This window comes from Engystomops pustulosus, chromosome 11 (genome assembly GCF_040894005.1).
Source record: "Engystomops pustulosus chromosome 11, aEngPut4.maternal, whole genome shotgun sequence".
NCBI lineage: Eukaryota > Metazoa > Chordata > Amphibia > Anura > Leptodactylidae > Engystomops > Engystomops pustulosus.
The window spans coordinates 64,094,848-64,111,589 of NC_092421.1; the positions used below are offsets into that span (position 1 = coordinate 64,094,848).

Consider the following 16,742-nt stretch of genomic DNA (forward strand, 5'->3'; position numbering starts at 1 on the left):
TATATATATGTGATATGTGTAACAGGGGGATGGAGCAGAGAGCGATCATCGGCACAATGGCCACTTCTGCCACTTAGGGGAGGTTTATGGTATTTCCATGTAGATAGGACAAAACCTTACACACTAAAACCTTGTGGTCTCCAGATCTCATCCCTTTCCTCTCGTCCATCGCTCAGGTAAAGTGTTTGGAGGCCGAGAGGCTGAGGACGGAGGAAGAGCTATCCAAATATAAGGAGCTGATCAACCGGCAGAAGACGGAGATCCAGAACCTGCTGGAGAAAGTGAAGGTGATAGAGGAGCAAGAGCAGCAGCACCAGAGGTACCAGCACCCCCAAACCTCCTGTGTCTTATAATGTGTTGTAATACAAGGGTTGTCCAAGTCTAGAAACATGACTGTCCATGGGTTTCATTTGGTGTTACTCTGAAGCTTCTTTGAGATGAATAGGGCTGAGCTGCAATACTACACACAATCTGTGGACAGGGGGCCTTCTTTTTTTTGTTTTCTTGTACAGCCCTATTAAAGTGCAGCCGTTGATATTAGCTTGAAGATCACATTGTGTAACTACTAGAGAGACATGGGCAGCATTGTATGGTATTTACTTATCCCTGTCATACATGTCCCCCTCACCAGGGACCAGCAGGAAATCCAGAGCTTGAAGGATGAAGTGAGCAGCCTGAACTCTGTCATCTGCGATCTGCAGCGGGATATCGAGGGCAGCCGAACGCGTGAGTCTGAGCTGCTGGGGTTCACGGAGAAGCTGACTAGTAAGAACGCCCAGATCCAGTCTGAGAACAACTCCTTACAGGCCCAACTGGACAAATTGCTGTGTACTGAGAGCGAGCTGCGAATCCAACTGGACCAACTGCACCAAAGCAACACTGAGCTGGTAGGCAATTCCCCCTCTATAGCCAATACATTGTCCAATCATAGGGGTAGAGAGAAAAGTCCTGCAGACACCTGTCTTCTCTTCCAGGAGCAGAGGCTGGCTGCGGAGCAGGCTCATAGGAAGCAGGAGATGCAGGAGCTGCAGACCGAGTTACAGCAGCAGCTGCAGACCGTGGCTTCGCTGAATACTCGGGTGGAGGAGCTGAACGACGACCTAGCCACCCAGAAAAGGAAGCATGCCGTCAATCTGAAAGACCTCACAAAGCAGCTCCAGCAAGGTGTGGGCAATGGGTTCTACAGCAGATACATGTGATCCGAGGGGCAGGACCAGCTGTGTGAGGCTGTGCACTGTGTCCTGTGCAAACGCTGACCTGGCAGAGAGATCTGCAGCATATCATGGCATTATGAGAAGACAATGGGATCTCCCGCACATCATGTGGGTTATTTGTTATCTGCAGGATCTGGCAAATCTGGAAATTGATTGTGATGTTGATTCTATAACCCACAGTGTGGCGACACTCTGCAGATTTATACTGTAGAGCCTTCTTTTTTTTCCAGGGATGACGCCCTGGTGACTATGGTAAATGGCTGCTAGGTGGCGCCACTGTACTGTGGTATTATATGAGGTCCATCTGCTGTCATTTTACTTAAAGTGTATAAACCAGAATAGAGAAGTGAAATCCTAGCATACTCTGCCAGCAGGTCACTAGGGACATGGCTGCATTCAGGATTCATGTTCATTTTCTCGTATTTCGGCAGCAAGGAAAAAAGTGGAGCAGATAGAAAACGGAAACTATGAGAAAGATGTGAGCAGCATGGGCAGCCGCTCCAGCTCTTCAGGTAAGGCCGCTGACTCTAGAGTTTTTTGGAGGGATGTTCTCTCCTCTGCTCCCCTGTTTCTCTCCCCTCCACTGCCCATTCCTGTCCTCTCCTCCTATCCCCTCTTTCCTCTCCTCCACTTATCCTCTCCTCTTCCCTCTGTTACTTTCCCCTTTCCTCTGTTCTCCCCAATCATACATTCCTTTCCTCATCTTCTCTCTTGTGTTCTCTCACTGTAGGATCTCTCAATACCCGGAACAACGAGGACCGATCTCCAGAAAACACTGGGACGACACCAGCTGTGGATAATTTCCCAGAAGTGGACAAGGTCGTCCTGATAGAGAGGATAGTCCGTCTGCAGAAGGCGCACGCCCGCAAAAACGAAAAAATAGAGTTCATGGAAGATCATATAAAGCAACTGGTGGAGGAGATTAGGAAAAAAACGAAGTATGTATGACGCGGGTGCAGTCAGGGGGCAGAGGTCTGTCTGTGTGTGACTCCTCGACTAATACAAGACACAGGGGCCTGTGTGTCATCCCGTCACTAATACTTGCCGCATAATCCGTGCACAATAACTTTATGTCCTCCCTTGGTTATTGCTCCAGTACATCTATAATAATCTTGATTCTCCTATGCAAACCTATGTGTCTCCATGGTTATATACTGCAGACAGATCTGTGTAGTCAGATGTGCGCTGCTCCGAGCACTGAACACATTGGAAGACTTTGAGGCAGAAGTAGTAATGCAGGATCTGACTAAACAGTGGAAATGTGGAGCCTGGAGTCTCATAGCTCTGAACTTTTTAAATATAAATATTTGTTGAGGCCTAACTTTTCTCACAGCTAAGGTTTCGGGACAATGTATCCTGTCCTGGGCATCACAGATCTCACTCCTGTCCTGAATTTGTTCAATGTTTCAGTGCAGGTGATATGTCTGAACCTCAGGCTGTTGTCCAAACCGGATGCAAACCCTCAGGCCGCGTTCACACTTGGCGTTTATTCAGTGTACAATGCGTTAACAAATGCTGCGTGTGAACCTGGCCTCAGGCTGCATTCACACGTTCCAGTTGGTCTTTGTTTAAAAGCCTATTCTAATTTACTAAAGAGGGGTTTTAAAGGAAACCTACCACTTTCCAATAGTACTTCTAAGCAGCAAATACTGTGCACCAGCTTAGGGTGAGCTGGTGCCGGAGCATATCTTTATTATGTTCATAAACCGCTGTAATGCTTTTAAACACTATAGTAATCTTTATATTGGAAGCAGCTTCGGCGCACGGTGGTACACACTCGGCGCACCATGCGCACAACCGTTTGCGCGTGACGTCACCTATTCAGGCTCGCACATGGTGCGCCGACCACGTGCCACCGTGCGCCGAAGCTGCTTCCGATATAAAGATTACTAAAGTGTTTCAAAGCATTACAGCGGTTTATAAACATAACAAAGATATGCTCCGGCTCGCCCTGACCTGGTGCACTGTATTTGCTGCTTACAAGTACTATTGGAAAGTGGTAGGTTTCCTTTAATAATAATGTTGTGAGAAGCAGAATGTGATCAGCTCCACTTGGAGGATCTTGTCGATGCCCGTGCGCTCACAACGTAGTTCCGTCCAGAGTCCTGTTAACTGTGTCTGACCCCCTGAATCCAGACTCTTCTCTTTTCAGTACAAAAAGTTGTAAATGTTTGCATAAATACGGCTTCTACTTTAGGAAGTTGCAGTTTCTTCCAACATGGAGCTACAAGGCCCTGTTCACATTATACTGAGCCTGTCCCCTCCACACTAATCTCGGGGTCAATTGTCGCCTCCACCAGTTGCTTTGGATCTGATCTACTCGTCTTCATCTTCTAATCTATCGCTATGTAACTCTATCTATGATCTCCCCATAAGACTTAAACTCTACTCTCCTGACATACTATATTCTGCTTGGAAATCCCTGCTTCTTCCACTAAGAAATTCTCAGGATTTTGGACGCTGCCCTGGGGATATGGGGTCCTCGTCATCTCTCCTGCTGCAGCACCTGCAGTCTTCCCCTTGCCTAACACTGTATTCACAGAGCACAGCAGTGTGAGGACCCGCCCCCAGTGCACTTGGAGAAGTTACAATCCTGGAATATGATTCCATATTTCACAGTCCTGCTGCTACTAACAACACACACAAATGTCTGATTACACATCTCTACAGGGACAATACATAACACTGGCTGCAGAGAGCACAGCTGTGTTAGGAAACATCCAGGTACAATACCAAACACTGGTTTTGGGGTCCATCTCATTGTAGATGCAGCCAGATACACTGCTGTGAGTAGGGCTTCATCTCCTTCCATCGTTTTGCTGTGACTCTTCAGTGCAGTCTGTGGAGCTTGCAGACACAGGACACAGTGTGAACAGCACCATATTCTCTGTAATTATGGACCTTCTCTTCCTTCTTCTTGTATCTTCTGTTTTCGCTTACTCTATACAATACCAATAAACTTTTGCAGTCAGAATTGGTTCTGGAGTCGTCGTCTTCTGTTCAAAAGGAAGAGTTTTTTGGGGAAAACGGAGTGACCTCCTATCTGACCACCCAATTGGTACTTCACTTGGTGATTAACCGCTCAGACCTTGGAAAGCTGGGTGGCGCAGGCCTTGTTGCTTTTGGTTACAAGCTGTGGGGAGGAATAACCCAGGCACCCAGCTCTCCTAGTGTCCTAAATGTTTACCAGTAATCACAATATTACTAGACTGATTTGAGTAGCCCAGGAAAGTTGGGTGACCTCCCAAAAATACAATACAATATAATATACAGGCAGTCCCCGGGTTACGTACAGGATAGGTTTTGTAGGTTTGTTCTCAAGTTGAATTTGTATGTAAGTCGGAACTGTATATTTATCATTGTAATCCTAGCCAGAATTTTTTTGGTCTCTGTGACAATTGGATTTTAAAAATGTTGAATTGTCATAAGAACCAGGATTAATAATAAATCTTAATTACAGACGCCTGTGATAACTGTTATAGATGATTATTGTAGCCTAGGGCTAAAGTACAGTAAATTACCAACATCCAGAGGTCCATGTGTAACTAGGGGTTGTCTGTAAGCCGGGTGTTCTTAAGTAGGGGACCGCCTGTATTAAATTGTGAAAGGGATATAATATTTATTAATACTTTTTTTTTTTCCAAATTAATTTACATATATATTAAATGGAAATCAAATTATTACATAATGTATGTATAACCAGAGGTCAGGGTGATGTGACCCTCCGCTCGCAGGGGTCAAGTGATACCAGAATGTTGTAGAGACTGTAACAGCAGCTGATACAATGTATAAGATCCTCAGCGATCCTCAATCTAGTGCATTATAAGGTTTTTATGTCTGCAGTAGGGAAGTCCTCGCTCTTCGAGTATATGATTCTTGGGCTATATCGTTACATAATAATGTCTATTTTGCGCTCAGAAGTCTGGGAAAGCTGGATCTCGATGCCATTAGATGTTGCTAAAAGGGAAAAATATAGTCGTATAGCTGCTCTCTGCCAGGGATGTACAGTATATTGTATGTTGTGTTTATTACTGGTCCCATTGCCTAGGAAAGCTGGGTGACCTCCCTTGTCCTGTCGTCCATATTGACGGTCACCCGGCTTTCCCAGGATCACATAAAATTATCAGGAGAAGACTGAAGACATTCATCTATGCTCTACGTACATGCTGTTCCCCCTAATAATTGCTGATTTGTTGTTGCAGAATAATCCAGAGCTATATCCTACGGGAGGAGGCCGGGACTCTGTCATCTGAAGCATCAGACTACAACAAGGCTCATCTGAGCCGGCGCGGGGGGATCATGGCTTCCCTGTACACATCCCACCAGGCGGATAGCGGCCTCACCCTAGAATTATCCCTGGAGATCAACAAGAAGCTGCAGGCCGTCCTAGAAGACACCTTACTGAAGAATATCACCCTCAAGGTCAGTCACCCGAACACAGCCACCACTAGGGGGAGCTCCTCACATACAGATTATACACCACCACTAGTGGGAGCTCACTACATACAGATTATACACCCACCGCTGGGGGGAGCTCACTACATACAGATTATACAGCCACCACTAGGGGGAGATCACTACATACAGATTATACAGACACTACTAGGAGGAGCTCCTCATATACATATTATATAGCCACCACTAGGAGGAGCTCCTCACATACAGATTATACAGCCACCACTAGGGGGAGCTCCTCACATACAGATTATACAGCCACCACTAGGGGGAGCTCCTCACATACAGATTATACAGCCACCACTAGGGGGAGCTCCTCACATACAGATTATACACCACCACTAGGGGGAGCTCCTCACATACAGATTATACAGCCACCACTAGGGGGAGCTCACTACATACAGATTATACAGCCACCACTAGGGGGAGCTCACTACATACAGATTATACAGCCACCACTGGAGGGAGCTCATTACATACAGATTATACAGCCACCACTAGGGGGAGCTCCTCAAAGATTATACAGCCACCACTAGGGGGAGCTCCTCACATACAGATTATACAGCCACCACTAGGGGGAGATCACTACATACAGATTATACAGACACTACTAGGAGGAGCTCCTCATATACAGATTATATAACCACCACTAGGGGGAGCTCACTACATACAGATTATACAGCCACCACTAGGGGGAGCTCACTACATACAGATTATACAGCCACCACTGGAGGGAGCTCATTACATACAGATTATACAGCCACCACTAGGGGGAGCTCCTCAAAGATTATACAGCCACCACTAGGGGGAGCTCCTCACATACAGATTATACAGCCACCACTAGGGGGAGATCACTACATACAGATTATACAGACACTACTAGGAGGAGCTCCTCATATACAGATTATATAACCACCACTAGGGGGAGCTCCTCACATAAAGATTATACACCACCACTAGGGGGAGCTCACTACGTACAGATTATACAGCCACCACTAGGGGGAGCTCCTCACATACAGATTATACAGCCACCACTAGGGGGAGCTCCTCACATACAGATTATACAGCCACCACTAGGGGGAGCTCCTCACATACAGATTATACAGCCACCACTAGGGGGAGCTCCTCACATACAGATTATACAGCCACCACTAGGGGGAGCTCACTACATACAGATTATACAGTCACCACTAGGAGAAGCTCACAACATACAGATTATACAGCCACCACTGGGGGGAGCTCACTACATACAGATTATACAGCCGCCACTAGGGGGAGCTCCTCAAATACAGATTATACAGCCACCACTAGGAGAAGCTCACTACATACAGATTATACAGCCACCACTAGGGGGAGCTCCTCACATACAGATTATACAGCCACCACTAGGGGGAGCTCCTCACATACAGATTATACAGCCACCACTAGGGGGAGCTCACTGCATACAGATTATACAGCCACCACTAGGGGGAGCTCACTATATACAGATTATACAGCCACCACTAGGGGGAGCTCACTATATACAGATTATACAGCCACCACTAGGGGGAGCTCACTGCATACAGATGACTTTGCTCCTCCTTGATGTTGTATCTTTGCTCCCCAGGAGAACCTGCAGACTCTAGGAACAGAGATTGAGCGGCTGATTAAACAGAAGGGGGACGCCGAGCGCAGGATGTAGCCACCCACAGACAGCACTTGGGACCCCCTGACTGTACAGGAACGTGTCCAGATGTAAGATAACACTTAACTTATAGGATGAAGCTTTTGCACTAGATACACGGAGGATCAGTGAGAAGTCCCCGGACCCTCCTCGCACTTCCATGTACATTATGTAGAGACGTCTTTGTTCTGGGTGCAGAAGATAAGAGCCGGCGCTCCCCGCACTTTGGAGGGCTACAAGTCCCAGCAAGTTGCAGAGCTGTGACCCGCAGCTCCTCCAGGATCACTGCGCAGAGACCTGGAGACTTGTGGACTCAACCTGAAGAGCTGACACACTCCTCCGGGGAACACGAGCAATACTTATCAGTCTATGGGAAAGCTGGGTAGTGCCTGGGATCACTAGATTCTCAAAGCTGAGTGGATTTAGTAGCGGTTATTTTACTCAGGGGGCATGACTCAGCTTTCCTGGAATCCTTACTGTCCAGGTGGAGATGGTGCATCTCAGATCCGTTGTAGAGCAGCTCCCATATTATATGTTCAGGGTCTTAGGAAAGCTAGGTGATGGTCATGTGACAATATCTGCTTGTTTGTGGATTATATTATGTTCTTTCACATGAGAAGTGGCATCATCCCCTCGGTTTTGCTTCTCTGTGTCCCTCTGACAACACCTCCTGTCGACTGTAATTGATGGGTGAGACGTGCACTGATCCGTGAGTGGCCGCTCACCCTCATCTGGGGGCTCCGCCCCTTCTTGCTCTCCTGCCCGGATTATCTACAGTAACCCTGGCGTCTTGATGTGTGGACTACAACTCCCACCATGCCAAGGTGGCTGTGAGCCCCAGCGACTGTTCATGTGACACTGCGATTCTGCAGACTATTGCATCCTGTGGCACCTGCTCTGCCGCTGTGTTTTTTTAAATAGAAAGCTGGGTGGCGCGCTTTAAAGGATTATGGTGTTTGGCAAAGTATTCACCCAGCTTTCCATAGACCCTAAATGGTATGTGATGGTCTTGTGTTATGTGTTTATCACTCTCTGGAAAGCTGGGTGCTCATAGTGCTGTCACCCTCCTTTTCATAGACCCTGAATGGTATGTGACGGTGTTGTGGATCCAAAGAAAGCTGGGTGGAAGAAGTCTATGTTCATTGTGCTTTCACCCAGCTTTCCAATATGAAATATGTGGAGCACTACACCCCCCAATCTGTGGGCCCCCTCATACCACTGATGAGCCGTTACTGGCCGGCGGCCATGTTTCTTGCTGTTAGTATTGTCTGATCCTGCGCTGGTTCCAGCTCAGGGGCGCAGTGGGTTAATCTTCTCTCAGGTTGTAAATATCTCAGCGGGCGATCGCCCCAAATCGTGATAGAGTGTAGTCTGCGAGGAGAAGACGGTGAGTGCCAGGCTCAGTCATCTAACATTCCTTTGTTGCTTTCACAATCTCTGCTTGCTGTCACTGAATAGGAATGTGTGGTCCTGGTCATGTGATGGTACAGTCCAGTTATCAGGGTTGTACTGATCCGCTCAGCTGTGACCATTACCTGACCAGGACCAGAGCGTGACCAGACCCATTTCTATTCAGTGACAATCAGTGATGTGGCCTGAAAGGGAACCTGTTTGATCCTGCAGACTGCAGCTAGTGTTGTGTATTGTCCCTGGAGAGATGTGTAATCACACCTTACACTGCTGTGTTCTGTGCTCTCTGCAGCCAGTGCTATGTATTGTCCCTGGAGAGATGTGTAATCGGACCTTTGTGTATGTTTTTAGTAGCAGCAGAACTGTGATATATGGATTTATATAACAGGACTGTAGTTATTCAAGTGCATGGGCATGTCCTCACACTGCTGTGCTCTGAGCATTGTACAACTTCAAAGCTCCTTCCGTCTGCTCAGAGTTAAAGTTGTACCAGGCTTCTAGGTGACTACTACAGCAGTGACTCGAGGGCTGTAGAGCAGCTAAGTGCAGACAGTACAGTGCACAGCAGTGTTAGGGCAATTGAGAATTAACAGAAACTTTATTGACAATCATCCAATAGTAAGAGGTAGTGATGGATCTGCATCCTGTGGATCTTCATATCTTATCATGCAGTGCCTGCTGGGAGTTGTAGTCCCCCTGTTGCCTCTGATGTGGGGTCTGGGTGATGATTCTCCTGGAGATGCAGCCGCCAAGATCCAAACACTGATTCATCCCAAAAATCTCCTCCGTAACCGATGCCAAACGTCTCCTGCAGCCGCCATAAATCAGTGTGAGGCGAGCGCCAGGACGTGAGCGCCCCCCTGGAGGGGGTGCAGAGGTGTCCACTGCCCCGGGAGAAGGTGCAGAGGAGGTTGGGGGGGCGGGGTTTTATACATTGCAACATTTTATTTCCTGAAACAATCTTTTTTTTTTTTTTTTCTTTTCTTGATTTTTATATTTTTTTTTCTTGTGTCTTTGATCTTTTAACGCAAATCTGTATAAAGTTGTAAATTAAATCTGTATTTTTCCAGAATTCTGCAGCGTCTGTTGTGTATGAGGATTTTACCCGGGGAGGCGCTAATAATCCGACATGCCGAGGGGAGATGCTGATGAGGCTTATGGGTTGTTTTTTAAAAAAATTTTTTTTTTTTTAAAGGAAATCTTGGTTGCTTTATCCATAGACAGCGCCACCCTTTGTGCTATGGTTGTGTCCGGTACTGCACATTGTCATCCACCATAACACTCCCCACCCCTGCATCATCCATGAGAGCAGCATGTTATTCTTAAACTGGACATCCCCTTTAAGAACCTCTTCATGCTCAGGACGCACCCACTTGTAACATGGTGGAGAGTGCTGTGGCAGTCTGCAGGTCATGTGACCTCGGGCATCTAAATTCCTAGACATACTGGTTCTGCTCCTTAAAGGGGCACTCCTCCATAAATCTGAGACCCATGAAGAGGGAGGAACGCTCTGCAGAAAAGAGCTCAGCTTTGGTTACACTCGTCTGCAGAGCGTTGCTCACGCTATCCTTAAAATTATGATTTTTCCTAGTCCAGAAACATGACATAGGGTTCTCCATTAAATTGAATGTTGGGGATCTCTGAGGGGCAGTGATTGTTGTATTATCTGACAGGATATCTTAATAATTAGGTTGGGCAGATGATCACATGTAGGTAACGCATTGTCTGTCTGGATGATGAAGCCTCTAATGTGTGCGATGGTACGAGGTCGGATATGTAGTGCAGCCCCCAGGTGATGTGCCTGATGCAGTGCGGACCCCCGGAGCTGCAGTGTAACACTCCACGGCATAGAATGTATGTGATATATAATGTATAAATTATTCTGGATGGAGACGCCTCCTGCTCTCTGTCTATTCTGTATATCTGATCATTTTAATAAATTGTACAGGATCTGAGCGCAACGTGTAAGCGTCATATGTTATGTGTGTTATATATGTGTATGTTATATTCCAATGTTACATGTGCTGAGATGTGTTACATTAGTTCTGTATCTTCTGTGCAGTCGCTATTTCTGGTGTATCTTCCTTATAGGCAACATTTACCATAGTCCATAATATAAACTCACCAGGATGTGCAGTACAATACAGGATGTAACTCGGGGTCAGTACAGGGTAAGTAATGTCATGTATGTACACAGTGACTGCACCAGCAGCAGAATAGTGAGTGCAGCTCTGGGGTATAATACAGGATGTAACTCAGGATCAGTACAGGATAAGTAATGTCATGTATGTACACAGTGCCTGCACCAGCAGCAGAATAGTGAGTGCAGCTCTGGAGTATAATACAGGATGTTACTCAGGATCAGTACAGGATAAGTAATGTCATGTATGTACACAGTGACTGCACCAGCAGAATAGTGAGTGCAGCTCTGGAGTATAATACAGGATGTAACTCAGGATCCGTACAGGATAAGTAATGTCATGTATGTACACAGTGACTGCACCAGAATAGTGAGTGCAGCTCTGGAGCATAATGGAGGATTTATCGCATGTATATACAGTTTCTCTCCTATATAATGTATCTTGTTAGTGCCCTGCAGTGGCGGGGTTACTTTGGTTCGTCAGCGCGGGGAGCGATACAAAGTTGCTAGTCTGCAGGTCACAGGTGGGATACAGCGACCTCTTGCTGACACAGGGGCGTGGCGAGGGGCGTTTACCTGGTGAAGTTTGTTTACAGTTTTTGCCTAATTGACAGGAATGGGCGGGTGTTTTGGAAGCGGTTTGTGCGTTACATGGGTGGAGTCAGGGGATCGGTGGGTGGGGTGATGTAGTTGTGGGAGTGGCTTTGGCGATAGGCGCGGCATGTAGTAAGTGATTAGTGTATGCAGTGGGCGGGTGCTCGGAGTAGGGGGCGGGTCTGGTGATACACGTGTCTCTGTGGGGTAGCAGTGCTCCTCATCCTCCCCGGTAATGATGGAGCAGGTAGCGGAGAATGAGGCGCTGGAGAAGCCTCCATATTCTTATGTAGCGCTGATTGCTCTGGTTCTGGAGCAGAGCCCGGGCCGCCGGCTGCCCCTGAGCGGCATCTATGAAGCTATAGCCAGCCGCTTCCCGTATTATGCCCGGCTGCCGGGTAAGGGATGGCAGAACAGTGTCCGCCACAACCTCAGCCTGAACCCCTGCTTCATCCGCCTGCCCCGACAAGCCGGGCACAAGGGCAGCCTATGGCTGCTGGACCCCTCCGTGCACGACATGTTCGACAGCGGCAACTACCGGAGGAGAAGGCGGCGGCAAAAGCGACAAGAGACCCCCGACAGGCCGGAGGCTGAAGCCCCTCCGCCAGCCTTCCGCTACCAGGATCCTGCCGGGTACCACCTGCCGCATGGGCACTACCCGCTCCTCAGCGGACACTGGGGCCCCGGGGGCCCAATCATCTTTCCCGGGGGGCCCAGTCCGGTCTACTCTCCAGTGATGCCCGGAGGCTTCCGGAATGACATTCCCGCCCCCCACTACTGGGAACAGGAGGTGCAGTACGGAGCCATGATGTCCTCCAGGATGGAGATGAGCTCCCCGCCAGCACTACCCCTGTGCAGGGTCCCCCCTCTCCTCAGCGACTGACCACCCACAGGGCACCTACCTCTGATCTGATCCGGGCATTTCCAGCCTCCCTTCTGCCCTCTGACCACCTGTGCCAAGCAATGCAGCTCCAGCAGCCTGTACCCCCCATGGCTGTGCCCTCCATAGCTGTACCCCCATGGCTGTGCCCTCCTCCACCATCTGATTACTGATATGTCCAAGAAGCCACCTTCCTTCAGTGTCTGACAGCTGAGATTATACTCTATGGGTGCGCCATGCCCCCCACCAGAGCCTCTGCAGTAGTTCTTCATTTTGGACAGCTCTCCTCTACAACATTTACTGATCCAGCCAGTGAGATGGGTCAGCAGATGGGACTTGTTCCTGATACTTTCCAGCGCCATGCCCTGACAACCCACTTTTCCAAGATTTCTCTACTCGCTGTTCCAAGTGATATCACCAAGGAGCTGACAAAAAGCTTCCACAATCACTAATGTATTCTCTTCTCCCAACACATCTATTATCCCCAATGCTGAACCATGAACCCCCCATCCCTGATCTGTATGACCATTCGCATGATGCCACGTGTCCTATTGTCCTGGATGACCGGGGCCCAAGATGCCAATACATTGTATACAGCCGGCTGCCTGGAAGTGCTATCACCATAGACATGGCAGCGCTGGGTGCCGTTCCTGCCACCGGTCTCATCTTAATAATGGATAAAGGGTTATACCAGAAATAATAATTATTTGCAGCATTAGCAATAATGACTTATTTTGAAGGAAGGGGGGTGTGTGTGATTACTGTGATTGGCGTGCTACTACATGGAAAATGGTCCTAAGCCGAGCTATTCTCTGCAGGTGTATTTAGTTTGATGAATTAAAGGTCACTCTTTTGGTAATGTAAGGGGGTCCCACTAGTTTAAACCCACAAATCCGCCTTCCCTGATCCCGCGCATAGGTAGTGACATCTATTCATCTTACAGCGCTGTAAAGGGTGGCCTTCCCTGAATCATGGACCTTGCAGACTGAGCATCATAGTTATATATGATCCATGGATTCCCTTCTTTTCCATAAAGTAGCAGCACTGAACAGTTGGGAATGCAGAACCTCCTCACCTTGTATATCACTATGATGCTAGAAGTCCCGTCCTAAGCCCTGTTGTCAGTTCATAAATCTGGCCGACACACGGTCATTGTTTCAAAGGCATCCATGTTTGTCTACATGAGCCTAATGGTGCTGGCGCACACTGCGTTCCTGGTCCGTTCTTGGTGTGTTTTCAAATACACTGAAAACGCCGATTTTTTTTTTTTTTTTTTTTTTTTTTTTTTTTGACAAATTTACCATGTGTTTGGGTGGTAAACAGGTGTTTTCAGTGCATTTAAAAATGCACCAAGAACACGCTATGTGACAGCGCCATAAGGCCCCTTACATGATAGTGTCCTAGTGTGTGCTGGCTGGAACATACGTCCAGCATGACTGTTCAGTTCCTGTTGTCAGCGTTTAGGGTGATACCACACGTGGCGTTTTGAACCTGTTTTTGGTCCTTTTTAAGCAGTCCGTTAAAAAACGCATCGGTTTTTGACAGGTTTTGCCAATTATCTTAATTAAAACTGGTCAAAAACGGATGTGTTTTTCAAAAACGAATGCGTTTTTTTACCGGACTGCATACAAAACGGAACAAAAACGGGTTTAAAACGCCATGCGTGGCATCACCCTTAGGCCCCTTCCACACTAGCGAGTGTGATGCGATGAACTCGCATCACACTCGCAACGCAAGCTGCCGAGAACGCACGGCCCGAACGCTGCACCGCGGGAGTGAACTCAGCATGTCAGTTCACTCCCGCGGTGCAGCGTTCGGGCCGTGCGTTCCCGGCAGCTTGCGTTGCGAGTGTGATGCGAGTTCATCGCATCACACTCGCTAGTGTGGAAGGGGCCTTAGGCCGGAGGCTCCAGTGATTACACACTGCGAGTGTAATGTGAGTTGGACGCATCACACTCGCTCGTGTGTAAGTGACCCTAAATTTAGGGTTGATAATCTATTGTCTGCTCCACCTTTGTGCTGGTGGAGTGAAGTTTCATGTTTTTATACTTGCGTTTCCTGCACAAGTTGTAGTTTTGTATTTCTATAACAAGTTATATTGTTAAAATTATCTTATTTTTCTACATTGTGTTAATTTATGATGTTTACGATGTTTCTATGAAAATGTTTTAATAAATGTTAATTAACTTTATGGTTTTGTTTTATTCATGAGGATTGATGACATCGTATGAGCAGAGTCTCATGTGACCGCCACAGGATAAAGTCCAGTGGAGTTCTCCAAATATTCCTATGTAAAGTATTAGGTTTTTTCTTTTAAGGCCGCGGCACAAGTGGTGTTTTGAACCCGTTTTTGGGCCGTTTTTAAACAGTCCGTTAAAAAACATATGCGTTTTTGAAGACACATCTGTTTTTAACCGGTTTTACCAATTATCTTAATTAAAACGGGTCAAAAACTGATGCGATTTTCAAAAACGGACTGCCTGAACACGGCCTAACATTACTGAGACCCCGACCAATCAGCAAGTTAGGCTGAAATCCTTTAAAGGACACCTGTCCTCAGGTCTGTGTCACTTGTCCTGTCACCTCTACCTGTTGGAGCAGCTCACAAGGATCCCATCCCAGCCTTTATCTAGTCATTTCATACATTAATCATTGTAAAATCATCTATTCTTTATTATGTAAATGAGGCTGGTCACACGGTCAGAGGCAGTGATGTCACCCCTGTTACCCCTCCCCTCTCCTCCCCCTGCTCATGTGTGTGTAATGTATAGTAAAGCATGGCTGGTGTGTGCTGCATCTGCTGACATGCTGCATCCTCCTAATACACAGAGACACAGACATCAGCTACACAAGTACCTGACATGTTCTGCTGTAACATGGCTGCCTGGAGCTGCTGTATCTCTCCTGTACACACACACATGCACACACAGGCTGCAGGGGGCGTGGCCACCAGCACCAGGAAGCACATCATTATACAGGCTGTCAGTCAAGAACTGGGGGTGTGGCTGTGCCTCCCACTCATGAATAGAGTGGACAGCTTGAATATGCTAATGCTTCATTGGACATTTCACAGGTCATTTGCATACAGCTTTAGGACCTCATTGCTTAGGTTTACAGGCATGTAGAGGGACAATGAAGGGATAGAGGCAATGCTCTCTAATGGCAGAATATGAAAATATATTTAGTTTAGGGGGGTTATTTTGCATGACGGGTTCTCTTTAAATGAAAATAAGGCCGGCACCGCAAACCGCCACAGTCTCCTTCCGACAGCACCAAACTGTAATCATTACAGCAGGGGCTCCTTATATCATATATCACTGGTCTCCTCTGCGGCACTCTGCTTGGTCAGTAAAATCCGGCCAACAAACGTATTTGACAGACCCGGCAAGGATATATTTATTTGCTTAAATCAAAAACCCAAACTGAAGGATTTTATTTTTTAATAGAACTAATAATGATTTGATGTTATGTTATTGACTACATAGTTATTCTATATACAATATGTGGCAGAAAAAATAACAATTGTGTGAAGTAGCCTATGATAGTGACTTCAGGATCAGCTAAGGGGACTTTTGGTCACGTGAGATCAGACATTTATCCACTATGGGAGATCAGACATATATCCCCCGTGGATAGGGCCTAACTTTACTTCGTGGGGAAAACCCCTTTAAGGCCGGCAGCACACGTGGCGTTTTGAACCCATTTTTGGGCCGTTTTTAAGCAGTCAGTTAAAAAATGCATCTGTTTTTGACCAGTTGTACCAATTATCTTAATTAAAACGGAAGCGTTTTCCAAAAACCGCATGGGTTTTTAATTTTTTTAACGGACTGCTTAAAAACGGCCCAAAAACGGGTTCAAAACGCCACATGTGTCGCCGGCCTAAGGAAACCATAGATTGTGTTTTTAAATTGCAGTTCTCATATTGAACACTAGAAGAAGCCCTTTTCCTGCAAATAAAGAAAGTCGAATGGCTGCAGTCTGTCAGGTAAGTGTTATTGTACTTTATATCTACAGAATAGCTGTAGCATCAGCTGTGCTTTTAAATTCAATATCATGGAGTGGAAGTGTTTGCGCAGATCAAGATTTGTATTTTATACAGAATCTATAGTAGAACCCGTGTCTTTAAATTTTGTGTTGGTTAAATATTAGGATCATGGTTTCGTGGACATAAAATGAAGGCGCTGTTCCTGAAAGCCAATCAGGTTCAGCTTTTATTTAATAAACGTAGGTTAGAAATGTATACAGTAAATCTGGTTTATATGGGTCCACAATAAGCTCTTCCGTTGGGCTTTAGTGCCATGATGCTTTGCAGTTTACTTGCGCCATAGATGTCACTAGATGTCACTCCATTAAACTACTACCAACCTTTTATAGGGTATGGACTCC

The 16,742-nt window shown here is 46.8% G+C and overlaps 2 protein-coding genes across 3 annotated transcripts in view; both read left to right on the forward strand.

Annotated features, from left to right (window-relative positions):
* The window catches only part of CCDC186 (coiled-coil domain containing 186), a 44,793-nt gene extending 34,096 nt beyond the window's left edge, over positions 1-10,697 (forward strand). For both annotated transcript variants that reach the window (XM_072130156.1, XM_072130157.1), the window contains exons 10-16: positions 177-319; positions 632-887; positions 975-1,164; positions 1,646-1,726; positions 1,945-2,152; positions 5,417-5,636; positions 7,276-10,697. In XM_072130156.1, coding sequence (XP_071986257.1) covers positions 177-319; positions 632-887; positions 975-1,164; positions 1,646-1,726; positions 1,945-2,152; positions 5,417-5,636; positions 7,276-7,350 — 1,173 coding nt within the window. In that variant the 3' untranslated portion in view covers positions 7,351-10,697. The remainder of the gene's footprint in view (positions 1-176; positions 320-631; positions 888-974; positions 1,165-1,645; positions 1,727-1,944; positions 2,153-5,416; positions 5,637-7,275) is intronic.
* Positions 10,698-11,666: 969 nt separating this feature from the next.
* LOC140105736 (forkhead box protein D4-like 1) lies at positions 11,667-13,620 on the forward strand. Its single transcript, XM_072129766.1, has one exon. It carries the CDS (start codon positions 11,712-11,714, stop codon positions 12,357-12,359), a length of 648 nt encoding a protein of 215 aa, XP_071985867.1. The 5' UTR covers positions 11,667-11,711; the 3' UTR covers positions 12,360-13,620.
* The last annotated feature ends 3,122 nt before the right edge of the window (positions 13,621-16,742 follow it).

Bases quoted from the DNA above. Each gene is read 5' to 3' on its own strand.
- LOC140105736 (XM_072129766.1), top strand. From the start codon at position 11,712: ATGATGGAGCAGGTAGCGGAGAATGAGGCGCTGGAGAAGCCTCCATAT.